Source organism: Jaculus jaculus, chromosome 8 (genome assembly GCF_020740685.1).
Source record: "Jaculus jaculus isolate mJacJac1 chromosome 8, mJacJac1.mat.Y.cur, whole genome shotgun sequence".
Taxonomy (NCBI): Eukaryota; Metazoa; Chordata; class Mammalia; order Rodentia; family Dipodidae; genus Jaculus; species Jaculus jaculus.
Window position 1 is genome coordinate 128,948,111 of NC_059109.1, and position 27,050 is coordinate 128,975,160.

At 49.1% G+C, this 27,050-nt stretch overlaps 1 protein-coding gene across 2 annotated transcripts in view; it reads right to left on the minus strand.

Annotated features, from left to right (window-relative positions):
• Window positions 1–7,625: 7,625 nt before the first annotated feature.
• B4galt5 (beta-1,4-galactosyltransferase 5) overlaps window positions 7,626–27,050 on the minus strand; it is a 75,634-nt gene continuing 56,209 nt past the window's right edge. For both annotated transcript variants that reach the window (XM_045157183.1, XM_045157184.1), the window contains exons 3-9: window positions 19,516–19,629; window positions 18,839–18,963; window positions 17,702–17,818; window positions 15,397–15,584; window positions 14,663–14,785; window positions 10,950–11,051; window positions 7,626–10,540 (exon numbers count right to left, since the gene is read on the minus strand). In XM_045157183.1, coding sequence (XP_045013118.1) covers window positions 10,393–10,540; window positions 10,950–11,051; window positions 14,663–14,785; window positions 15,397–15,584; window positions 17,702–17,818; window positions 18,839–18,963; window positions 19,516–19,629 — 917 coding nt within the window. In that variant the 3' untranslated portion in view covers window positions 7,626–10,392. The remainder of the gene's footprint in view (window positions 10,541–10,949; window positions 11,052–14,662; window positions 14,786–15,396; window positions 15,585–17,701; window positions 17,819–18,838; window positions 18,964–19,515; window positions 19,630–27,050) is intronic.

The following is a 27,050-nucleotide window of genomic DNA, read 5'->3' on the forward strand; positions in this document are numbered from 1 at the left end:
CTTTGGTAAGCTCGCTCCCTTTCCTAGGTGGAAAGAAGATTACTTATTGCCTTTTCCTGCTTGTTCACTGCCCCCAGAAGATGTCACTCATATGGAAGCATTAGGAAGGGCTCATGTCCCCTTCTGCCTCTGCAACCGCCCAGGCCATGAGCCATCATGGAGGTGGGTCATTTTCATGTGACTCAGCATTAAGCTGATGCCCAGAGAGGGAAGGCGGGGGCAGAAGGATGAGAGAGAGGGCATGAATGAATTGGTGTGTAAGTGGATGTGTGTGAATAGATGAGTGTGTCATCCCACCACTTGGGAAGTGAAGGATCAGAATGGCAAGGTAATCCTTGGCTACAAAGCGAGTTCAAGGCCTTATAAAAAACTAAGGAACTGGGAAGATAGTTCAGTCGATAAATATTTGCCTTACTTTTAAAATGTATTTTAAGGATATCCATGACCTCACCATGCCTGACACTACCTACACAAGACCATCTTAAGAGGAGGAAAAGATCATGACATCAAAATAAAAGAGAGACTGATTGAGATGGGGAGGGAATATGATGGAGAATGGAATTTAAAAGGGGAAAGTGGGGGAAATGAGGGAGGGTATTACCATGGGATATTTTTTATAATCATGGAAAATGTTAATAAAAATTGAGAAAAAAATAGAAAACAATGTATTTTAATTTGAGGATGAGAGAGAGAGAGAGAGAGAGAGAGAGAGAGAGAGAGAGAGAATGGGCACTCCAGGACCTCTAGCTTCTACACACAAACTCCAGATGCATGTGCCCCCTTGTTCATCTGGCTTATATGGGACCTGGAGAATCAAACCTGGATCCTTAGGCTTCACAGGCAAATGCCTTACCCACTAAGCCATCTCTCCAGCCCAGTATTTGGCTTGTAAACATGAAGGTTCCTGAGTTCATTCCTCATACCCATGTAACAGAGCCGGGCGTGGTGACACGTGGCCATAAACCCAGCACTGGGGAAGCAGAGCCAGAGCTGCGGGATTCACTGACCAGCTAGTCTGGTCGACTTGGTGAGTATGTGGAAAACCTAAAGACAGGGACTGGCCTTGGGAACAGATGTTCTGCCCTGAGTTCTAAAAAGAACATAGGCCAGAGAAGACGCCTGGTGAGTGGGCTCCACTCATATAGCCAGGGCCCCACGGGACAGCGGGGCAGGGGTCACTGCATGGGTCTGGAGCCCCATCTCCGCAGAACTCAGGTGAACATAAATGAGGTAAAAGCAGACAGCCCATAACTTCCTAAAGACAGGCTGAAGTGCCCCCCCCCCAAAAAAATCTAACGGGAACATTTTATTCATTCATTCATTCATTGACTTTTTTTTTTTTTTCCCCATGGTAGGGTCTCACTCTAGCCCATGCTGACCTGGAATTCACTATGTAGTCTCAAGGTGGCCTTGAACTCACAGCGATCCTCCTACCTCTGCCTCTCAAGTGCTGGGATTAAAGGCGTGTGCCACCACACCCCAGCTTCACCATGCCTTCTTACGTGTACAGTGTACAAGTGTGTATGTGCTCATACATGTGTGTGGACACCTGTGTGTGAGGTGTATGTGCACATGTCTATGTGGAGGCCAGAGGTCAATGTCACATATACCGTTCAACTCAGTCACTCTCCACCTACGTTATTTTTAAAATTTTTTTTAAATTTTTAATTTTTATCTTTCTTTTTTTTAAATTTTCATTAGCATTTTCCATGATTATAAAAAAAAACCCATGGCAATTCCCTCCCTGCCCCACCTACATTATTTTTTGAGACAGGGTCACTCACTGATATGACTAGATAAGCTAGCCAGCAAGCCCTGGGGATCCTCTTGCGTCTGCCTCCCCAGTGCTGGGGGTGACAGAGGCACGCTGCAACACCTGGCTTTTACATTGGTGCTGAGGGCCAGAGCTCGGGTCTTCACGCTTGTGCGGCAAGCACTTCGCTTCCCGAACCTTCTCCTCAGCCCCATTCACCACATTCTCTAGCAGCAGCTAATTTCATACCCTCTGGACAGCCATGAACCAAGATTCCTGCCCTCGAGGAAGGAGTTGACCATGGAGGGGAAGATATATTAATAAGTGAGTAAACAGACAAATGGACGAAGCCATTCTCTTGGTGACAAACGGCATGGAAACAAATCACAGGAAGGAAAATGGGTCAGAGTGACATGCGTGCTATCAGCAAGGGACACTGAAGGGGCATCTCTTGTAGCTGGAGACACATTCCAGCCACTGACTCACCCACTGCCCTCCAATACAGAATTTAACCTCTTATGCTTTACTTAGTTTTTATAAAAAATGTTTCCTTGGAGCTGGATAGATGGCTTAGCAGTTAAGGCACTGGCCCATGAAACCTAAGGACCCAGGTTCAATTCCCCAGTACCCACATAAGCAGATGCACAAGGCGGCGTGTGCATCTGGTGTTCATTTGCAGTGGCTAGAGGTCCTGGTGCACCCATTCTCTCTCTGCCTCTTTTTCTCTCTCAAATAAATAAATACATTAAAATTTTTAAATTTTTTTAACTTTATTTTTTATTTATTTATTTGAGAGCGAGAGAGAAAGAGGCAGAGAGAAGCGAATGGGCACGCAAGGGCCTCCAACCACTGCAAACGAACGAACTCCAGACGCATGTGCCCCTTGTTCATCTGGCTTTTGTGAGTCCTGGAGAGTTGAACTGGGATCCTTTGGCTTTGCAGGCAAACGTCTTAACCGCTAAGCCATCTCCCCAGCCCCTAAAAAAATGTTTTATTTGCAAGCACAGAGGGACAGGCATGCCAGGACCTCTAGCCACTGTAAATGAACTCTAGATGCATGCACCACTTTGTACATCTGGCTTATGTGGGTACTAGTGAATTGAATCTGGGCTGTCAGACTTTGCAAGCAAGTATCCTTAACTACTGAGCCATCTCTTGTGTCCCTTAGTATTTTTTGTTTTGTTTTGGTTTTTTGAAGTAGGGTCTCACTTCTGGCCCAGGCTGATCTGGAATTCACTATGGAGTCTCAGGGTGGCCTTGAACTCACAGTGATCCACCTACCTCTGCCTCCCGAGTGCTGGGATTAAAGGCGTGCGCCACCACGCCCAGCTTCCTTATGTTTTTTTTTTTTTGAGTTAGGGTCTCACTCTAGCCCAGGCTAGCTCACAGCAGTCCTCCTACCACAGCATGTGCTGTGACTAAAGGTGTGTGCAACCATACCTGGCTAACCTCTTATTCTTTAACCTCACCAGGCAAGGGGCCAGTGGACTTTTCTGTTAACGACCAGGTAGCACATATGGGGGCTGTAGGCAACTCTGCCACTCAATTACTTAAGACTGGTAAAGGAGCTGGGCACTCAGGAGGCTGGGGTAGGAAGATCACTGTGAGTATGAGGCCAGCCTGGGACTATAGCCTGGGCTAGAGTGAAACCTTGCCTCCAAACACCAGCTAAGACTGATAATGTGACATAGCCCTACAGACAGCATGTAGTAAGTGGGTGCAACTGTGTTCCCATAAAACTTTATTTACAAACACGGGCAGTTGCTAGCCAGTTTGCCAGCTCCTTGAGTGAGTTTAAAAATTAATAGAATTTGAATGCTGAAGGACTGCAGAACAAGGAAGGAGGTGGGGGGGGGGGGGGGGGGTGATAGCAGCATGTCCTGGCTTGTTTGTTGCCATGTAGCACATGGGAGGAATTCGGTGGCCAAACAAGCGAGGCTGTGGGCACAAAGAAGGAAGTGGCCGCACAGTGCTGCATGACACAGAAACCCAGGGCAGCAGGCATGCCAGGGGAAGAACGGGCGTGCCATAGGGAGGGCGGGTGTGCCAACAATAATACAAAACCACATTCCTCCACTATGCAGAATGGCACCAAATTGAGGGAAGTGGAGACCCAGAGGCCACTGGCTTGTTTGAACAGATGGTCACACACAGAAAGCAAGGGCTGGGGGTGTGAAAAGTGAAGTACTTGCCCAGCAGGTGAGGGGCTCTAGGTTAAAAAAAAAAAAAAAAAGAAGTAGTAATAGGCTCGGGAGAGGGCTCAGCGGTTAAAAGTGTTTGCTTGCAAAGCCTGCAGGTTCAGAGTCCAACTGCCTAGTACCTACATAAGGACAAATGCACGAAATGGTGCATGTGTCTGGAGAGGGCCCTGGTGCACCCATTCTCTCTCAAATGAATAAATAAATAAATAAATATATGAAAAGCATAATAAGGGGGCTGGAGAGATGGGTCAGTGGTTAAGGTGCTTGCCTGTGAAACCTATGGACCTGTAATGGGGTGCTCAGGGTCCAGGAAAGTCCTTGAACCCCAAATCCTAGGTTTGTTTCTAATTTTCAAAGATCTGAATAAAAAAAGACTGAGAACTATTAAATTGTATGAATTGAGGGAAGTACAGAGCCAAGGAAAAGCACCCATGTGTCTAGAGAACCCATGTAGAGAGCTTGGAAAAACCATGGAAAAAGAGATTTCAAGGTGCTCCTGCCATGTGAGGAGCTGAAGGGAATAGAGATCCCACGTAAAGCCTGAGGCCGAGGGGCCTCCCTTCAGCTCAACCTGACGGCACAGGTTGAGTCCAGGCCCAGCTGAAGGAAAACTCACCCACAGCTAGAAGTTCCCAAGTGGCCAGAGAGCCTGTACCCCTTTGCGAAGGTATTTATAACCTTATGGTTGGTGGGCTGTCTTCCAGCTCAGGTGAACCTGAGGGACAGCTGGTTGGTCAGGGCTAGGGTCTGTCTCAGGAAGAGGCTATCCTTGACACCAAGTTCCAGGGGCTGAACTTGACCAACCACAATGTTTAAATCCTAAACCCTCCCTCCCAGGAGGGGTCCTGGCTGTTTGTGGAGGCCTAGGGAACTAGGCCAGAGATAAGAAGTCAGATCATCTTTGATTTCTGGTAAGTGCAGACTTACTTTCAGGGGGCCAGTCACCCTAACTGTAACCCTCTCAGACCCAGGTTCAATTCCCCAGTACCCATGTAAAGCCAGATACACAAAATGGTGCATGTGCTTGTTTGCAATGGTAGAGGCCCTGGTGTGCCCTTTCTCTCTGTGTGTGTGCTTGCAAATAGATAAAAATATTTAAAATAATATTAATAACAACAAATAAATAGGGTTGGGGACGTAGTTCGGTTGGCAGAGTGCTGGCCCAGCACGCAGAAGCCCTGGTCCTACCCTCAGCACTGCATAAACTGGGGTGCATGTCTGTAATACCAGCAATGAGGAAGAGCAGGAGGGGGCCACAGGACAGCCGTCAGCTCCAGCTCATTCTCAGCGATGCAGTGATGGACCAGGATGAACTGGTGATGGAACAGAGAAGAAAGCCAGGTGTCTACCTTCATGGAATTTCATCTTGGGGGGCTGCCGGCAAACACAGTGTGAAGGGAGAGGAACCCTGGGAATAGAGCAGAGTAGGAAGGGCGAGGGCACCCTAGTTTGAGCGCTTCTCCAGGGGCTCCCCAGGGAAATTTTATTTACTAGTATTTATTTATTTATTTTGGTTTTCTAAGGTAAGGTCTCACTCTAGCTCAGGCCAACCTGGAATTCACTATGTAGTCTCAGGGTGGCCTCAAACTCTCGGCGATCCTCCTACCTCTGCCTCCCGAGTGCTGGGATTAAAGGTGCAAGCCACCATGCCCAGATCTCTCCAGGGATTTTGATATTTATGGGAGGAAGCGCTCACCATGGAAAAAGGTCTCCAAAACAGTTAAGTAATGGACTTAAGGCAATCACAGAACCGTTTAAAAAACTCAAGTGTCTTTATTTCCCTATATATACATGTAAGCATGTACACGTCAAAAGTGCTAAAGGAGAGAGATGTAAAATCTTTCCAGCAAGCATTGCTTTTGTAATAAAATTCCTTTTCAGCTGTGGCTGTGAATAAATGCTATTAGGCCATATGCAAAAAAAAAAAAAAAAAAAAAAAAAAAAGAAAAGAAAGAAAAGCAGCTGTGAGAAGTTACATTTCCTTGGACCCAGCTGCTCACTTCGTGACCTCAGACACTGCATGGCTTCCATTCCTCTACAACAGCTGCCTCCAGAGTCACCTGATGTCTGGTGACATTTCGGGTTGGCAGCCAGCAGCAGAGGCTAGGAGTGCTGGACATCCCACCACGTGCTGTGTACCCTAAAGTGGCTCCCCGTCCTTCCTCACATGGAAAACCTGGCCTGTGAAATGACAAATGGCACTCAAGCCAGGCAGCTGGACGGCATGATGGCGTTGTGTCCTGGGTGCTCTGACAAGTCCCCTCAGCACATGGCAACTATTACTAGGTGATTCTGAGTGGTGGTAATAGTGCGAATCTATCCTGTCGAGTTCCAGGTCTGCTGTCTGAGGGGACTGGTAACCACATAGAAACACCAATTGTTGTTACACAGTGTCACATCCGCCAGCTATATGGCCAGTAAAGAGCTTCCGGCTCCTCCTGTCAGTGCTGGTATTTAATAACGTTTTTATTTTTATTCATTTATGACAGAGAATGGGTGTGTCAGGACCTCTAGCCACTGCAAACAAATTTCAGATGCGCCACCATATGCATCTGGTTTATATGGGTTCTGGGGAATTGAACCTAGGTCCTTAGGCTTTGCAGGCAAGTGCCTTAATGGTTAAGCCATCTCTCAGCCCAGTGCTGGTGTTTAAAACCCTCCCCTGCTGCAGATTCAGGCACGGTCCTCAGGGCCACCCATCAGTTGGGCCCTCCTCAGTTGATGTACCCTGTGGACCAAAAGCTTTGCTTGAAAAGCCAGAGCCCAGATTCTCCCCGTCCTCGCTGGTTCTTCCAACCCAGTCTGCACTTTTCGTCCCTTCAGGTGAGGTTCCAGAGGCCCTGCCCTCCCTGCTAAGTCATTTCCATGGCCTGCTCTATGGTGGCTGCCCTCAGCAGGTCAGCAAGGTGGCCTCTGTCACATTGCCAAGGTCTCCCCGCTGCCAGTTCATTTGTGTGTTGTGTGGAGGCTGAAGGACGGTGCTTCCTCCCTCCTCCCCCAGCCCCTTTACTTCCTTGAGACAGTCTTTCCCTGAATCTGGAGCTCTCTGGTCTTGTGTTATACTGATGACCAGTGAGTCCCAGCCATCCGCATCAGGCTCAGCTTTTTTTATTTTTTTTAATTATTTATTTATTTGAGAGTGACAGGCACAGAGAGAAAGACAGGCAGAGGGAGAGAGAGAGAATGGGTGCGCCAGGGCTTCCAGCCTCTGCAAACGAACTCCAGACGCGTGCGCCCCCTTGTGCATCTGGCTAACGTGGGACCTGGGGAACCGAGCCTCAAACCGGGGTCCTTAGGCTTCGCAGGCAAGCGCTTAACCGCTAAGCCATCTCTCCAGCCCCAGGCCCAGCTTTTGATGTGTGGGTTCCTGGAATTGAACTCAGGTCCTCATGCTTATACACAAGCGCTCTTACCATTGAGCCATCTCCTTGGCTCTTAGTTGTTTTCATCGTCCCATGTCATTTCGCGGTGGTGTTCAGTGGTCTCGAGCAGACACTGCTGCCAGCACCTCCTCTTCCACTCCACACTTGCCCCCAGTGGTGGCGCCATGGGCATGTGGCAGCTCTGCTTACCCCAAGGCTGCCTGGGGCTTGCGAGCTGCTGGGGGTGAGGCTCCTTGGGACACGGAGGCCCCACGTGGGCACCCTAGTACAAAGAGCCGACCACCACAGTTTGGTTCTTGAATATGTATTTTTTTTTTACTGAAAAAATCATTCATAAATTAACATACAAAAATGTACAAACACATGAGTAAATAATGTAATGGTAAGGGACTATTTTGTGAAAAGTGTTTTTAAAACATCTTTAGATTTCAGTGCAAAAATGTACCCTGGCACCTCTTCAAACAAAGAGCGAGCTCACAAGAGAAAAAAAGTAGTGATGGAAAGAAGCCAGCTGCATTCAATGCCACTGCCGCAGGGGTGGACACAACCAGTACAAGGCCGCTGCCTGGCTAGCGTCTGCGGAAGGGATGCCCTCTGACTGACCAGCATCCCTCTTGTATCAAAGTGAATGTTTTTGTAAATCCCCCCAAAAAAATCAACATGAAAAGAGGGCCCTCCCCATACATGGCAATCAAAAGCAAGATTGATCTGAGGGTCCCATAGCCTTGCAGAATTTCAGCTGCCAAATATACGCAGGGTTGCACTTGGTTCTTGTTTAGTTAATGTAAGAACGTCGTGCTCCAACGGCACATGGCCTGGCAGACAGTCCACACAGCACTGTACACTTGGACATGATTGCAGGAGAATCCACGTGACTCTACTTGAGCAGTAAGAGACTTTCCTTTTGCCCCCAAATCAGTGTTTCCTTTTTTCCATCAAGCATTGGCCTTTGTCCAGCAGTAGTCCCCCACCTGCACCAGGCAACTGTGGAACAGACATCCAATGGGACAAGGCTCACAAGGCCACTGCACCCGTCATGCCAGACACCTTTCCAGACGACACGCCACAGTTGTGCCACAGTGAAAGCGGCTCATGGTGTTCGGTGACAGGGAGGGAGAGAAGGGTGAGGGCTGGGGAGGTGGCTCAGTCGTAGAGCACTTGCCCAGCATGCGCAAGGCCCTGGGTTCCATTCCAGTACTGGAGAGACGAGGGCGGGGGTGTTAAAGGGCCAAGGCTGGCACAAAGGGCGGGGCAAGAAGAAAGAAAGAAAGAAGTCATATTGCTAAGTGCACCATAAGACAGAGGAACAATCAAATGAGCCTGTGTGTGTGTCGCTCCCTGAAAAGTATTTAAACGTGAGCGACACCTTACCGGCCCTTCCAAGGGCAGCGCCTGCTCTCTCATGCGGGCCGATAAGCACTTCGCAATACAATTTGTTTCCTAACCACACTATATTCTTCAAAAAAATAAAAATAAAAATAACAACAACAAAAAAAGGCCTGGTCAATCACGCCCACAGTCTGTGGGGATCATATGTCCACGGAACCAACAAGTGACAGAAAAACTCCAAAGCACACATATATACACCCCACCCCCACCCGTGTAAACCACAAAGATCAGGACGAACAAGGCCATGAACGCAATACAAAGTACTCTTCAGAAAGTCCTCATCACAACGTAGAAGTGAGTCTGCTGTGTGGGAGAGGGGACCAGCACTGAGACCCTGTAGACAGAGAGAGGGACGGACGGAGGGCTTTGGCTCAGGGAAAGAGGCACATGTTCAAAAACCATTTGGAATCTGGCTCCAGAGGCCTGTCTGGCTGAGCAGTGCAGCACCACCTGCTCCTGAGCGCACTGCTCACTGCCACACGCGACGCACAATTGCATGGGGACAAGGACACTTTCCAGAAGCCAAAAGGGAAACAGAGGTCTCACTGAAGCCAGCTGGTCTTGTAAGACACAGCTCTCAGAAACTACAGCAAGCTCCAAAAGAAGGGGAAAGACACTACTCCCATCCCTGATGTCAAAAGGGCTCCAGAGCTGGGGTGTGCCCACTGTGAGCCCTGGAGGATCCTGCTTTGTACTCCAGGCCAGCCTGGAACTTGCTGGATAGCACAGAATGGCCTCAAACTTGTGATCCTCTTCTCTGCCTCCCGAGCACTGGATGACAGACCTGCACCACTATGCCTGGTCCGAGGGCTTTTTGAGAAGGTAGAGTGTGCCCTGTCACAGCAGCCTACTGCTTAGTACAGAGCCATGGGGACAGGGACTCCACTCCAGGTGGAGAGGAGGGGAGAGGAGGGAGCACTGACGTGGGCTCCAGTGAGAAAGGCTGGATTCTCCTCTTCTGTGACAGCCCTGTGTCCAGTCCCTTCCATAGTGACCGCAGTCTGGGAGATGGTCTTCCTCAGTCAGCTGCATTGGCTCTTGCAGTTACCAGCCAAACAAGCAACCTGGTGTACAGATCCTCTCGGAAATAGAGCCAGCTATAAAATTAAATCTTCAAGGGCATTTTACACGGCATATTTACAATTACACTTCTTCAAGAAGTGACTGTGATTTGTCTATTTACCATCCCTAGGCCCTCCCTCCACCCTCAGTCCCAACCCAAAGCAGGTAATGTTTTAAAAACGAAAGCAGAGAACACCCAGGGTGCAGAGGATGGCGAGGTGTTCCACCTGCTTCCGAGCCAGCGGATGGCAGCAGCCCGGAGGCCATCCCAGGGCGGACTCCACACGGGCGCCGGCCCTCCAGACCCATCTCCTCTGGGGCTCTGGAGCTTGTGGCTGAGACAGGATACTGGAGAGGGGCTGGGAGGGAGCAGCAGGGCAGACGTCCGTCAGTCATGGTGGAACAGAGAGCCAGTGCTGACGGGGTATCCCGAAGCTGACCTCGATCCCAGCGGGTCCTCATGAAGGCGTTTGTGCGTGTGCTCTGTCACCCTGTGGTCCTTCATTTGACTCCGTACTTCTGTCCTCGTCCGGTGGCGACCCCCAGGACGGCCCACCAGACCCTGCTGCCGTGGTGGGAAGTGCACGTGTCTTCCCACCGTGTCTCAGTACTCAGTAACCTGAGCCAGCTCAGGGGTCAGGTTGACAGTTACGTTCTTATACAAGGCGTCATATGTGACGTTTGCAGAGTAGTTCAGGTTGTTGAGGCCATCCAGCCCTTGTCGCTCCTTTGATTTCCTCAACAGAGCATACCTGAAAGCCAAGGACACCCAGGGCTCCAGGTGAGAACCCCAGTTCAGCAAGACCACACAGGGAGTGCCAGAGCTGCTGCCCCCCGCCAGGCCGTTGACCAGAGGCCTGCAGCGTATCCCCCTTACTAACCTCGTCATCACGTCTAATGTGCCCCCAATCCCAAGTAAATGAAAAAACCCAGCCTCAGTCACATTAAGTGACTTGCCCCAGGTCACAGAGAGGAGGACGTCCAGGAAAGAGATTACCAACAGGTCAGAAGACAAAAAAAGGCCACCTGGGCTCCGTGCCTTCCACTCCTATGTAGACACAAGGTGACTGTGGCCCCAGGAACCAATGCGGTAAAGGAAGGTATCGTGCTCAAAGCCACCCGGGGTCACTGGTGAGGAGAGCATCAAAAGGTGGTACCAACCTTCCAAGAAACTGGACCTCTCCTCGGTGGTGGTGAGGGATGGACTTGTACTTCCCCGTGTCCCCTTCTGGCCGGCTCACAGAATAGCCTGCGTTCTGCACTCTGTCCAAAACCAAAGGGGTCGGGGAGGGGGGGGAGGTTGAGACCTGAAGCTTACAACCCTGAAGGGACCAAAGCCCAAAAGATGCACCGCTGGCCCCAGCAGCAAGCACCTCCCCATTCACCTCCCTCTGACCCACGGCACTTATTCTCAGTTAACATTTCTTTCTCTTTTTCTATGTTTTGCATGCATGTGCACACATGTACAAGTGCAGGCCAGACTACTACCTCGGGTGTCACCCTCGGGAACACTGTCTACCTTTTTCTCTTCTTTTGGTTTCTCAAGGTAGGGTCTCACTGACCTGGAATTCACTATGTAATCTCAGGCTAGCCTGAAACTCAGCAAGCCTCCTACCTCTGCCTCCCAAGTGCTGGAATTAAAGGTATGTACCACCATACCACCATGCCTGGCAATATTATTATTATTTTTGTTTTGTTTTGTTTTTCAAGGTAAGGTTTCTCTCTAGCCCAGCCTGACCTAGCATTCAATATGTAGCCTCAGATTGACCTCGAACCCACGGTGATCCTCCTACCTCTGCCTCCTAAGTGCTGGGACTAAAGGCGCACACCACCATGCCCGGCTTCAACCTTTTTTTTTTTGGTTTTCCGAGGTAGGGTCTCACTTTAGCTCAGGCTGACCTGGAATTCATTATGTAGTCCCCTCGAACTCACAGGGATCCTCCTACTCTGGCTCCTGAGTGCTGGGATTAAAGGCATCACCACATCTGGCCAACTTTTTTTTTTTTTTTAACGTAACAAAGTTTTATTTTATTTTATTTTGGTTTTTCGAAGTAGGGTCTCACTCTAGTCCAAGCTGACCTGGAATTCATTATGGAGTCTCAGGGTGGCCTCAAACTCACAGCAATCCTCCAACCTCTGCCTCCCAAGTGCTGGGATTAAAGGTGTGCACCACCACGACTGGCCAAAGTTTTACTTTTAAAAGTTTTTAAAAATTTATTTATGTGTGTGTGTGTGTGAGAGAGAGAGAGAGGGGGGTAGGGTGGGGTGGGGGGTGGGGGGAGAATGGGCATGCCGGGCCTTCAGCTGCTACAGATGAACTCCAAACACATACACCACCTTGTGCATTTGGCTTACATGGGTACCTGGAGAATTGAATCTGGGTCCTTTGGCTTTGCAAGCAAGTATGTCAACCACCAAGCCATCTCTCTAGCCCTCAATATTTTTGTTTTATTTTATTTATTTATTTGAGAGTGACAGGCAGAGAAAGAGAGAGAGAGAAAATGGGTGCATCAGGGCCTCCAGCCACTGCAAACATACTCCAGATGCATGTGCCACCTTGTGCATCCAGCTTACATGGATACTGAGGAATTGAGCCTTGAACCAGGGTCCTTTGGCTTCACAGGCAAACACTTAACCCCTAAGCCATCTCTCTAGCCCCCCAATATTTTTGGGGGGATAGGGTCTGTCATGGAACTACAGCTTACCAAGTAGGCTGGAATGGCTAGCCAGTGGATCCCAGGTGTCCTTCTGTTCCTCCTGAAGTCGGGATTATAATTGTACCACCATACCTGGCATTTCTGTGTGGGTACCAGGGGTCAAACTTGGGTCTTCATACTTGTGAAGCAAGCACTTTACTAAGTGAGCCATCTCCAAAGTCAAGGAAAGCTGACTGGAGCAGCTCTGCCCATTGTGGTGCGTTTATTCCTGATTAGTTACTGCTCACTTTCTACTTCAGAAACACTATGACACACAAACGTTCACACAGGGCGGAGCAAGCCTGTGTGAGGGCATGAACTCATCTGGGCACAGGTCACCTAACAATCTTCCCCAGTCTGGGAAGGTTTCAATGACATGGACACTTAGTACATAGAATGTTCTGGAGGGTCAATTTTAGTCCTGTAAGAGCTTTACAATGATCTTACTCAGGCCAAATTCATCGGTAGGATGTTTTCCCCAGCAGCAATCAGTATCAGTCAAGAGAATGCTTGTTGTCAGAATCCATTCCTGGAAAACTGCACTGTACTGGGAGGTTATGTGAGTGATGGACCCCCTTCCATCTAGAGGAATCTAGTGGAATCCAGCAGAGCACCCAGCAGCATCTATTGTCTCAAGTGCTAAGAGCACTATGCAATTGGTATCATGAAGAAGCTTGACATTCGTCACTTGCTAGACCCTCATTGTTCCAAGACTGACCACTGTCACTTGCAGATGTGAAAAACTGACACACAGGGGGGTTTTAGATCATTATTTCTCCAATACTTTTTAAAGACAAGACTGCTGACACAGTGACAATGTGTGATTTCAGGGTTTTCAGCGTGTGTTGGTAATTTTTTTTTTTACTCATCTTTTATGATGAGTATCTCCTCTTTCTTTTAAAAAATTATATATTTATTGGGGCGGGATAGATGGCTCAGTGGTCAAAGGTACTTGCTTGCAAAGCCTGGCAGCCCGAGGTTCGATTTCCCAGTTCCCATGTAAAGCCAGATGCATAAAGGGAAGGGTGTATGTATCTGAAGCTCATTTACAGTGGCAGAAAGCCCAGGGGTGCCCATTCTCTCCTTTTCTCTTTCTCTCAAATAAGCAAATAATTTAACAAACTTACTTGCTTATTTATTTGAATGTGTGTGTGTGGGTGCACTGGAGTCTCTTGCTGTTACAAATGGAGCCCAGATGCTTGTATCTCTAGCTTAAACTGGGCAGCTGGCAAATTGAACCTGGGCCGGAAGACTTTGAAAGCAAGAGCCTTTAACTGCTGGGCCATCTCCCCAATTTGTCCTTTTTTAAAATTTTTTGTTTTTTGAAACAGATTCTCCTTCTGTAGCCAAGCCTTGCCTGGGAACTAGAGGCAATCCTTGTACCTCAGCCTCTCGAGTGCTGAGATTACAGGTGTTAGACACCACACCCAGCTAGCATAGTCTAACATTTTTCAAAAGGAGAATAAAAGGAAAATAGCTGCCTTGGATGGGATAGAGTTATTTTGGTTTAAATCATTTTTAGGACAGTAAAGGTTTTGCTATGGTTTTCATATTAAAAAATAACAAAGCCGGACATGGTGGTGCATGCCTTTAATCCTAGCACTCAGGAGGCAGAGGTAGGAGGATCACCATGAGTTCAAGGCTACCCTAAGACTATACAGTGAATTCCAGGTCAGCCTGAGCTAGAGTGAGACCCTACTTTGAGGAAAAAAAAAAGTACTAGGTGTGGTGGCACAAGCCTCCAATCCTAGAACTGGGGAGGTAGAAGGATCACTGTGAGTTCGAGGCCACCCTGAGACTACATAGTAAATTCCAGGTCAGCCTGGGCTGGAGCAAGACTCTACCCAGAAAAACCAAAAAAAGGTTAAAAATAACAAAATAAATACACATCATTTTCCTGACACCAAGTACTCATCTCTGTCATAAAAGAAAATAATTCAGCTATTCCTTAGACCCAAGGCAGCTGGGGCTGCTGTGAAGGGTGGTGGCCGCTAAGCGCAGTAGGGACGTGACCACTCAGAAGGAAGACTGCTGAGCAGACTGCTGCGGGCCAGCGAGAGCTTGTCTGTGCACTACGTCCACCACAACCCACACCAGCACCATGCGAAGCCGTGCTCGGTGTGGCGACACTGATGACACTCATAGTCTATCTTCCTGACGCCAGAGGGAGGGCAGTACCTGTTCCACAGGTCATCGTCTTCGCCGCCCCAGCCCCAGAAAGCATTTGGAAAGCCATTGATTTTCCGGAACTGTTCCACTGTCAGTCCACTCACTCCACCAAAGAACTCAGTGTAGGGAAGCCTAAAGAAAGAGAGATCCTGGGATCACTGTGTGCTCCAGAGCTAATTCTCCCAACTTATTTACTGTCCCGCCCTGTTGGGGATAATGCCCAGGGTTGCACACCTGCTAGGCAATGTTCTACCATCCAGCTCCCCACTAGGCCCAAATGACTTCTAACTTTAAAGTGTCTTAAGTGACATGCCCCGCCATCCCCTCAGTTACAGCATGTGATGTGATGTTTCTAGTCTGTTCAATGAGTAGTATGACTGTGACCACCATCAATATCAGTGAATTTCATTCCCCTCCAAAAAAAGCCTTGTAGCCACTGCTGTCACCGCTCTTAGGCCCTACCCCTGACAACTAGCCAGGAACCTACACTTTCTATGTGGTAACTGTAGTCACAGCACAAGGCCGCGTGCCTGGCGCCTTACACTCAGCCCGATACTCTCAAGGTCCTCCGTGCTGTCGCGCTGCAGTCCTTCTCGTTGCTGAGCAGCCCAGCACACATGAGTATGCTACTGTCACCCGTCCATCACTGATGGACATGTGGCCACAGCTAATCGCAAGTCATCACTTCTGTAGTTCCCAGCCTTGGAGAGCAAAGCTCTGGGGAAGGAGGAAAAGACACTCACAGATACATGTACTTATCCAATTTGGTTGCAAAGTGTCTGGGCATCTGTCCACAGCCGTAATAGTTGCGATCACTCTCTGGGATGTGGTCCACATCATGAAAGATCAGACAGTCCCAGTCCAAGTCCTTCATTGCTTCTTGAAAACCCACGTTGAAGAGCATGGCTCTGTTAAAGGGCTGTGTGCCCGCCTAGAAGAAGCAGAGCTCCTCTGAAAATTCTGATTCTGTGTGCGTGTGTAAGTGTGCACATGTGTGTGTGTGCACATACATGGCATGTGTGTGTCATGGCGCACATGTGGAGGTCAGAGGGCAACCTTTGGGTGCTGGTCCTCTCCTCCCACCTTGTTTAGGACAGTCTCTCGTTACTGTTGGCCTGTGTGAATTTCAGGATTCTCCTGACTCCATCCCTTTGCTGCAGGTCTTTTGGGACTACTGATGCGCTTTGCATCAGGCTTTACACAGGTGCTAGGGATCTGAACTCTAGTTGGCAGGACAAGCACCTTTCACCACTGGGTCATCTTCCCAGTCCCTGCAAAGGATTCTTGAAGCGAAGCCTTCACCACACCCTGGCTCATGTGAGCCCGCGTGCACCACTCATTGAGGACGCATGGTGAACCTTGACGTCAATTAACAGCAGTAGCACACCCAAGCTCCTCTGGTCCAGGCCAGTGACAGAAGAGAGCCACTGTGTGACAGGATGTGGACAGAACAAGACTGAGGGACCATTATTACTTCTACTCCCCTTGTGCACAATGCTCATACTTTCCCGCCATTACCTTCAGCCTTTGACCAAGAGAGGGCTCTGTTTGTTACCTCATCTTGTTTCACTCTGAAGACCCAATTATGACAGTTCTGAGCCCTCCCCAGGGACTGGAAGTGACTAGTCCATAGCAACAATCGCCTCGCTAAACTAAATGCTAACATTCGCTCATGTTAGCCACTACAAAATATCCACTCAGGACAGGCATAAAGAGTGTAGTATTAAATCAAATTCAAGTATGTGATCTGACATTTAATCAAGCAAGGGATATTAGGCAACAATTTCAACCAACCACAAACACAGCAAAAATATAAGTCTCTACGTTTCTTTCCTTTGGTGTATGTTGTAATACAGGGTCTCTCTACATAGCCCAGGCTGGCCTCAAACTCATGACCCTCCTACTTCAGCCTCTAGAGTACTAGGACTATATGCATGCAATACTATACCCAGCTCCAACACAGATGTAAAAGTTCCTTTCTAGAAAGCTCTGTACTATTTATTCTGTTCTATTTCCAGCTAAGCCTTCCCTTTTCAGAACAGTGGGACTTACCCTTTTCCTTGTCCTGCCTGAGGCCACCACATACTACAACCACTGAGCCCAGTACAGGCCACAGGTCTGAGGAGTGTGTGCTGGTGGGAGGGAGAGTCTGAATCACGTTGAGGGGCTCTGCATACCTGTCTGTCTGTGGAGCCCTGAGTTAAAGGATCTAAAAGTATGCCCAAGAATCAAGAGCAATCGTGTGAACACATGAAGTAGGCGGTGAAAGAATATCACAGGGGCTGGGGAGATGGCTCTGTCATTAAGTGCACTTCCTGCAATAGCACTGGGGCCTGAGGGGGCCTGAAACTGCCAGTTCAAACTTCCAAATCCCACATAAACACTGGAGTGTGGCAACACATGCCTGTAATCCCAGGCCTACACAGGAGACTCATGAAAAACAACAAACTCTGGGATAAGTAAGTGACTCCAGCTCAAATAAGAGCAGCCAGACAGCTATGGAGCTGGACACCAGAGGTTCAGCTCCAGCCATTGAAGGCGAGTGTCCCCTGCTACAGGCAAGTGCATGGGGCTCTGCAAGGGCACATACATGTCTGTACACAATATCCCACTACACACACAGTACACAGACATGCAAGCAAGAAAAAAAGGAGCTGCAAACAGAATCTCAACACTCATTAAGATAAAAACAAAAACAAATCCTGAGGCTCAGAAATCCATGAAAGGCCCAGAGCACATGGTTAGTCAACACCAGGTCTGGCTTCCTGACTCCAAGGCCATTTCTGCCATACTGGACTATGATGCAGCTCCTTAGCATAAGGGGAGTTTCCTGGTTGGAGCAGGAAAACATCTCCCACATCACACCAGAGCAAAACAGGAGGTCTTTGTTCCCAGGCAAACAAGAGTTCCACTCTGTCCTTGAACCTGCCAGCTTTGGCAGCAACCAAGAGCGTGGCCCCTCTGTTCCCTCCAGCTGCTGCGGCTTGGCCCTGAGGCCTCAGCTCTGCTGGCTCTTCCCTGGACTTCAGAGAGAGGCAGGTCGCTCACCTGCTCCACCACGTAGAAGGCGAACTGCAGGCGCTGGCGCTGAAGCATAGGGATCAGGTGACGCAGCAGGACCGGAAGGTGCTCGTGGCGGTTCCGGAAGGGGATGAGGATGGCTACCTGCAGTGGGTCACGGAAAAAGAAAACCCCCAGTTAAACCCCTGAACTTCTGCCGCACAGCTGGACATCCCTCTGCGAGGCCAGCTGCCTTGTCCCTGACATATTTTTTAAGGCTATTCTTTTATTAATTTTTATTTATTTTTGAGAGACAGAAAGAGGGGAACTAAGATTCTGAAAACAGGACTCAGGAAAAAAAAAAAAAAAGAAAGAGGGGAAGATAGAGAATGGGCACGCTAGGGCCTTCAGCCACTGTAAATGAACTCCAGATGCATGTGCCACCTTGTGCCTCTGGCTTATGTGTTCTGGGGAATTGCACCTGGATCCTTTGGCTTCCCAGGCAAACACCTCAACTACTAAGCCATCTCTCCAGCCCATCCCTGACATATTCTAATGCCAACCCACTCTGGCCAGGCCCTCTTAGCACTAGCTGGATCTTACGTGGGCTGCGCCCTGGGCACTGCAGGCCTGCTGACCGAACCCTTTCCAGACCCCAGCCTCGAGCAGACATACATCCCCTGACTCAGCACATAAGTGCATCTACAGACAGGCAAGCATACAAGGAAATTAAGCTTTAATGACATGTTGCATGCTTACACACAGCGCTGTACACTATATATATATATGTATGTACACACACACACACACATACATACTGCACCTCTACAATCACTGTGTATTCTGTTTCCCAGCGCTCATCATTAAACTGAGCTTACTCCTGGCCTGCCTGCTCTCTGTTGCACTGCCAGCCTCGCTGGCATCAAATGAGTAGTCAACAGACAGTGAAGCTGGGGTCACAACCAGATCCACACTGGCCTCAGACTCTGGCTAGATAACTCTGCCTTTCTTCTAGTAACCATGGAGATCAGGCAGGAAGCACTACTCCAAGAGGACATCTGTACACATGACATCAGACCCAGCAGCCCTTCCCTTGCTGTTGATATTCCCGTGACCACAGGTGAGGCAGGGCATAAATAATGTGAGGTCACAACTCCCGCCTCACCCCCCTGGGTTTCCAGCCACCTTCCATCGGGGCACACAGTCGGAAGGTCTCCAGTGGCCTCCAAGCTTGATGGCTGGGTCTCTGGAGAAGAGCTCGTGAATGGTGTCCATCCCAATTTCACTCATGTTTACGTCTATTGGGCCCTCTGACAGACAGAGAGGGAGAGAAAGGGTTAGGATGCCAGGTTTCTCCTTGGCTGCAAGTCCTGACCTTATACCCACTGCCCATCTCTCTTCATCACTACCACCAGGTAAAGAAGCACTCCACAGGATCAAGATCCTACAGATCTCACTGTGCATGTTCATGACCCTGTGCTGGGAGGTGGGGACAGAAGCCGGCAGCCACCTCCTGATCAGCCCCAGGCGCAGTGAGAAACTGCCTCAGAGAAGTAGGATGGAGGAGCCATGGAGCAGGACACCAGACATCTTTCTCTGGCCTCCACACACAAGGACAAGGGTCTGGTCTTTCCATGACATCTGAAGAGACTCCAAGTCATAAATGAGGAGCATTACACGACACTGCTAGGAACAGCCACCTATAGCAGGCTGGGTTGAAGAGGAACTGGGATCACAGAGACTCTCCAGACTGCTCCCAGGGGCAGGGAGTCACTTCACCCTGCAAAGAGGCACGCAGGAAGACGGGCCATGCTCTTCTGCTGTGAGAGGCTTGGAGGCGGGCAGAGCTGCAGTCTACTCACTCATGGAAGGGAGCCTCTCCGGGCAGGGGAGGTTGGCAAAGTAGGTGAAGTCTTCAGGAAGAAACGTTGTGGTCGGAGGGAAGGTTTCACTGTGGTTCAAGTCAAGGGGATAATCTAGGGAGGGAAGCAAAGGTGGCTCAGACAGTGTGCCCACATCCCACACTTCCTTCCACCCCATGCAAGTGCTTTGTACCCATGGGACTTGGAGGGAGAGGGCACAGGATGGCTCCACATGGGAGCTAAAACCAGGAAACCATCAAAGGGAAAGTAAGCAGACGACTGGCGTGATGGTGCTCCTGTTCTCACTGGCATCGTGGACTCTTAAGCGCTTGGTCTCAGCTAACTGTGATTACAGCGAGGCTAAACAGCACAGCCTCTTCCCACCTCTTCTGGAGCTGGCAGCATTCACACAGAGTTCATGCCTCAGCCTGCACGCTGGCCTCACGCTTCCACTTGGCCGCCTTGATTGGTCCCACAGCAGATGGGACAGGCTACCTGCATTTCCTTCTTGCCACCCCATACCTGACCACTTCCTGGCACCTAGTACTTAAGCGCTGATATGATGTTGTAGCTATCAGTCATGGCTGGGGAATGTGGGAAGCAACACCTGGCTTTCACCTGGCATGACTCTCATCTTCTGCTGGCTCACTTAACATGCTCACCTACTAGCTCAGCTCCAACCCCTCCCCTCCACGTGACACCTACCATACCTGTGTTTCCTCACCTGCAGCCTCCTGCAGGGCAGGCACCTTGGGCCTTTCCTGTGGACCGACCATGCCGCTGCCACTCTAGGACCTGCCACGCTGCCTGGGAGTCTACAGTCACCTCCCCACAATGGTACTGAGCCCAACTTAGCCTAGTTCACTTTCTCCTTTCTCTTGTCTGAGGAGGAGGAAGGAAGTGATTCTTAAACCCAGTGAGCCTGGTGACGTCTGCTCTGCTCACTTGACTCAAGAGTGTGTGAGTTGTGCAAGTCTGGGCTTCAGATAACGAGTACTCGCCACTGCCATCTAGAATGTCCTGTGCAGGTGCAGATGGGGCTCATTCCAATTCCTAACTTTTGTGGGTGACAATAACTTTTCCCTGGAAGTGTGAAGAACCTATTGTTTGTTCCCTTGCTATGGCCATTTAGTGACCTATCAAGTCCAGAAAAGTGGTCACTGGTTCTAGACTGTCCGGGGCAGGAGTCAGCCCTCCTGCATTCTCCTTTTCCTTGTTCCGCCTCTAGCACAGTGGCCCAGGGTCACTAAGCTTTAAGAGTGAGGCACTCAGCTGCTAACTGCAAGGGCATGGCCAGAGGGCCACATGAGAGGACATTGGCTTGAAACTTGGTCAGGAGACCTAGAGTGTCATTGTCTTTAGGTCTTTCATGAGGTCTGGCCAGATTCTGCAGAGAAATCAGTTCCAGTCCCCTGGGTCCTGGCTAAGTATCCTGGGACAGAGCAGTACGGTCATAAGAAACCTCTATCTTTTCATATCCTCTAGTCATACCAGATGTCCCTATGTTGAAAGCACCCTGCTTTGCATATGGGGGTGCTCAGGGCTCCAGTTCCTCCCCAGGACGGAGAGAGTGCTCCGGACATCTGGGGGTTTAACTACTGTCAGGTTCCCTTGATCTAGGTGGCTACCTTTATTATTTGCTTAGTCTTTGAGTCATGTAAGACACGGCTGGCCTTGAATTCACAATGTAGCTGAGGATAGCCATGAATTCCTGATCCTGCCTCTACCTCCCAATTGATGGTATTACAGTTGTGTACCATCACACCTGACACCTTTATTTCTGTTTCCAAAGGTATTGAACACTTGCCATTCCCAAGCATAAAGAGTCTAGGGAACTTTGGGGACACCCTGGGCAGTGAGGTGTTCCTGCCCAGCACCAGTGGCCAGTTGTCCTGGATCTGTTTAATCCTTTATCCTTGGCTCATTTGCTTCCGAACTTCCAGGAAGAAGTCTCTTTTCCCTTTCTTCTTCTTTTTTTAATTTTTATTTTTTGAGGTATCCCAGGCTGACATGGAGTTCACTATATAGTCTTAGGGTAGCCTCAAACTCATGGTGATTCTCCTACCTCTGCCATCAGAGTGCTGGGATTAAAGGTGTGCACCACCACACCCAGCTTCTCCTTACTTTTGAGGGTTTGTGGCACTGAAAAAAAAAAAAAAGAAAAAAAAAACCACCATCCTCTCCTATCATTTTAGTGGGATTTGGAGTGAAATCAGGAGTCTCTTTCCTAAGCAACTATAACTACCCCATATAACAGCACCCTTGCAGCCACCCCTCCACAAGAAGCCCCAGCAGTGCTGACCCCTGACCCTTCAGAGCTATGGGCTGCCTGTTTTACATTCACTTGGCAGGAAAGACTCTTTATAGAGCTTTCAATTCTGCCCCCCAACCCCCAAGGTAGGGTCTCACTCTAGCCCAAGCTGATCTGTAGTCCCAGGCTGGTCTCAAAATCACACATCATCCTCCTACCTCTGCCTCTTAAGTGCTGGGATTAAAGGCATGTGCTACCACATCTGGCCTGATTTTTTTTTTAACTACCATGAACCGTATCTCAGCCTTTTAGAGGGCCCTCAAGAGTCAACTACCTACCACAGACCCCTTTACAACAGGTACAAGGCTGCCAACTAAAAGACAGCTGGAAGAGCACTGTGACTATCTCACTGAAGGGAGAATGTGCTCCGCCCTTCAGTGACAGCTTCCCTAAGAACACTAAGCCTGCATGCACAGTGACTAGTGGAGATTAGCCTGGATAAAGTCTTAAGCCAACTGAGCAGGGGCTTTCCAACAGAATTATTTACACAGAAAATTAGCTCAGGGTTCTCAATTTATCCACACAACCTATCCTGGGGTAATCCTTTGAAAGGGAGTAACTACTTCAAAAATGAATGCTGGGCTGGAGAGATGGCTTAGCGGTTAAGCGCTTGCCTGTGAAGCCTAAGGACCCCGGTTCGAGGCTCGGTTCCCCAGGTCCCACGTTAGCCAGATGCACAAGGGGGAGCACACGTCTGGAGTTCGTTTGCAGAGGCTGGAAGCCCTGGCGCGCCCATTCTCTCTCTCTCCCTCTATCTGTCTTTCTCTAAAAAAAAAAAATTAAAAAAAAAATAATGAATGCTGACAAACTTCCACACTATTCTCCATGATGGCTTATTTCTATTTTTCAGTTGTATGTGTGCGTGTGTGTGTACATACACACACATGTGGATGCTCAAGGCCTCTGCTGCTGCAAACAAATGCCATTTTTTTTGTATCTGGCTCAGGTAGGCAGCTTGGGAACTGAACCCCAGGCTGGCAAGTGTCTTTGACCAATGAGCCATCTTCCAGCCCCTGCTAGATGACAACTTTTTTTTTTCCCCCCCTGAGGTAGGATCTTGCTGTAACCCAGGCTGACCTCGAATTCACTATGTAGTCTCAGGTGGTCTTGAACTCACAGCAATCCTTCTACCTCTGCCTCCTGAGCACTGGGATTAAAGACGTGCACCACCATTCCTGGATAGATGACAACTTTTTAAAAAAACACTGTTGGTTGGGACTTCTGTTTGGGGTTTAAAAACAAGAGGAGCACACATTTCACACCAGGCCCCACACTAAACAGGTTGTGGAAGTGGACAGACCCCAGAGCCTCAGGCATGCTAGGCAAGCATCATATAACTAAGCCACATTCACTGGCTGGCCTGAAATTCACTATGTAGACCAGGCTAGCCTTAAACTTGACCTTGAAGTGATCCTCCTGCCTCTACCTCCCTAGTGCTAGGATTTCAAGTGCAATGTTACCATGCCTGGAATTATTCTAGATGACTTTGGTGTGTGTGTTTGTATGTGCACACGCACGAGCATCTTTAAGACAAACTAAGATTTCACATGTACTAGAAATCATGTATATGATGCATGTGTCTATGCAATGCTCACATGTGGAGAGGCAAAGTGGCCAGCGGTAGCTGGCTACTCCATGCTGCTAGAAGGCAATGCAATCCCCAAAGATGTAACACTAAATGTTTTCTCAAACAAAACCAAGCAGCAAGAATTCTGAGCGATGGCAGAGCCACGCTCAGTCAGTTACAAGCTAAACAGGAAGCAGGGAGTTGGAAAGAAAGGAAACAGGGAGTTAGAGAAAAAGGACACAAACCTTCCTAAGCGGAGGGCCCTGCAAAATGGGGCTAGTTTGAAGCCATAGCCACTTTCCACTTCTTTCAGCGCAGAGCAGATCTCATGAGACACACTTCCGACGTGCACTGAGTGAGGAGCCCATGCTACTTTCTAAAAGCAACGCTCTAGAGTGAGAGTCCTCTCCACACTCACCCTACACCTGGGAGGGAGGGGCCATAAACCACTTCCTCATTTCCCCCCCCCCTTTTTATTTTTTTTTTTTTTGAGGTAGGGTTTCACTCTAGTCCAGGCTGACCTGGAACTCACTATGCAGTCTCAGGGTGGCCTCGAACCTATGGCAATCTTCCTACCTTTGCTTCCTGAGTGCTGGGATCAAAGGCATGAGCCACCACACCAAGCTCCTAATTTTTAAAAAATTTTTATTTACTTATTTTTTTTGTGTGTGGAGGTCAGGAGTTGCCTGTCCTCCACCTTCTTTGAGACAGTTTCTTGGCTGGCCCACGAGCAGCTTGACGTGGACGCTAGGGAAGTGAAGCTGGAAGGCTTTGCAAGCGAGTGCCTTTAACCAGTCAGCCATTTCCTCCAGCCCTGAAAGCTTCACATAAAAGTATAAAAAAATCCATGTCCTCAGTAGCTGCAAAATCCTTTTGAAGTGAAAGGGGCTAGAGCGACAGCTCAGCCGTTAAAGGCGCTTGCTGACAAAGCCCAATAGCCTGGGTTCAACTCTCCAGGACCCATGTCAAGCCAGGCACAAAGTGGTGTGTGCGTCTGGAGTTCACTTGTAGTGAGTGGCAGGATGCCCTGAGTGCCCATATTCTCATTCTCTCTCTTCTTGCAAATAAATAAACCTTTTCTTAAAAACTGAAAGGGAGGGAGGGAATTACCATGGGATATTTTTTTATAATCATGGAAAATGCTAATAAAAATTTAAAAAAATAAAATATTTAAAGTGATATATTTTAAATGGCACATAAAATATCTTGGCAGGGCTGGAGGGATGGCTTAGTGGTTAAGGCATTTGGCTGCAAAGCCAAAGGACCCAGGTTCGATTCCTCAAAACCCACATTAGTCAGATGCACAAGGGGGCACACACGTCTGGAGTACATTTGCAGTGGCTGGGCCCTGGCACACCCATTCTCTCTCTCTCTCCCCCCTTTCTCTGTCAAATAAATAAATCAATCAAAATACAATATATTTTTTAAAAGGAAATAAAAAAATAAAAATAAAAATAAAAAATGAAAGGGACAGAGGAAATCAACTGCTCATATCCTGGGGAGCCCTGGCAAATGACAGCTGCTGTGAAGGGACAGAGCTCTCTGCACACCCTCAGCGTCACTGTTCCTGTCCTGGACATGCCCCTACGTTGGTCTCAAACACACTATAGTTCAAGCTTGTTTTGAACTCAAGACCTTCCTGCCTCCCCCATCCCCCAGTGCTGGGATCACAGGCGTACATCAGCACACCCAGCTCCAGCAGGGAGGTGGAGGCAGCGCTCCTGCAGTTCATGGAGGAGACAGCAGACGTGGCCTCCGGGGCGGGGTGCCAAGCTGTCTGCCTCAGCAGCTGCTATCTGCCAGACCCTCGCCAGGCATGCTGAAGGGTGGGGACTGGCAAAGTCATCGAGGAAGCCCTGAGGAACCCTAATCCCATACTCTCCCTCTGGCGTCATGTGTAGACATGGGGCATTTTAGAGCAACCTGAAGATCCCAGTGGCCAGTCAGGTTTGTACAATTGCCTCAACACTGGGGAGCAGTGAAAGCTGCTCTCCCCCCAAATCACCAAACCCAGCTGAGTGGGAACCAGAAAGTGCTGACATGCAGGTTTCAGAGAGCTACACTTTCCTCTCCACTTGAAAAAGACAAAGCACTGTCTTTGTGCGAGAAGAGTCAGCACCGCCGGGCCTGCTGCCTCACGCTCACCAGCAACCCCAGCAGCGGAGGCTGGTGCGGAAGGACTGTCCAAGTTCTAGGCTAGTCTGGGCTACAAAGTGAGACCCTGGCTCAACACAGCACAAACAAAAGAATGAAAAGGGTTGGGGAGATGGCTAAATGGGTAAAGCATTTGCTGCATAAGCACAAGGACCTGAGTTCAGATCCCCAGACCCCACTTCAAGCTGGAGGCTCAGCACTGGGGAAGCAGAGGCAGGATGACCCTTGCTGCATGCTGGGCAGTTAGGCCGAGAATGGGTAAGCTCCCTGTTTATTGAGACACTCTACCTCAAAAGAAGGGGCACCTGAAATTGACCTCTGGCCTTCATAAACATGCACACATGGATACCCACATACATACAAACATGCACACACGTAGGGAAAAAAATTAGCATTCTCAGGAGTTAAAATGATGCCCACCTTAAAGGGACAGCAAGCCCAAGAGAAAAGGGCTCAGACATCCACCCCAGGGCCACATCCTCCACGAGAGCACAGCTGACTGCGGCCAAAGACTGCTTTGAAGTGGGTGAGAGGATATTTCTTCTGAGTATGTGACCAGCAGTTGTGGGAGCTCCGTGTGCACGCATGCACATATAGGAACACAGGAGCAGGCTACCCCAGCCCAGCCTGCTGTTCAAAACCCAGTGGAACGGCACCTGAAGCTCACAGAGGAAAGACCCACACCAGTCACTTAACCTGGAGGAATCTCTGGATGCCAAGACTCTTTGGAACTCCCTTCCTTAGTTCCCGTCTCTCAGCTCATGGGAAGTCCTATAGGATGTGACATGTTATATCCCAATGCCTTTCAGTGACAACAGGAAGCTGCTCCAAGGCACATCATCAAGCCTATTTCCAGACTCCAAGTTCTGACCGACCACAGGACATGCTGCATGTGTGTAGAGATCAAGGACAACTTTGGAGTCCATCCTCACCTACCCACTTCGTTTGGAGGTGGGGTTCTCTTGAGACGTCCCCTCGCCTGGTGTTTTTGCTGCACTCACTGCCAGGAGCTTGTGGACGTTTCTGTTTCCATCCCACACTGCGCATCAGTGCTGGGGTTACAGACGCCCATCATGGCCTCCCGCTTTCATATAGGCTTTGGAGAGGACGCAGCTCAGTACTCAGGCTTGAGCAGTGAGCACTGTATCCACTGAGCCATCTCCCCAGCCCCCAAGTGCATTTTCTTAAGGCACTGACCACTTGGGTTTGTAAGCTTAGAGGCTAACGTTACTAAAATGTCACACTGAGCTTTTTAGCTATTTTTAGTTTAATAAAGGCTGTAAGGTGTGTGCGTTGGGTGGCTGCCTGGCAGAATTCCAGTGCAGGCTAAGGAAGTGGGGTCACCAAGTCAGAGGTTACAGGCCTCTGGCTAACTGAGCAGATACCCTTGTAGACTGTGTGAGGCTAAAATGAACATGAATGGTGGGTTTTCCCTGGATAAGCTTCCCATGGGGTGGTATTTCCTTCCCAACACTCATTCATCAAGAATAGACGGTAACACAG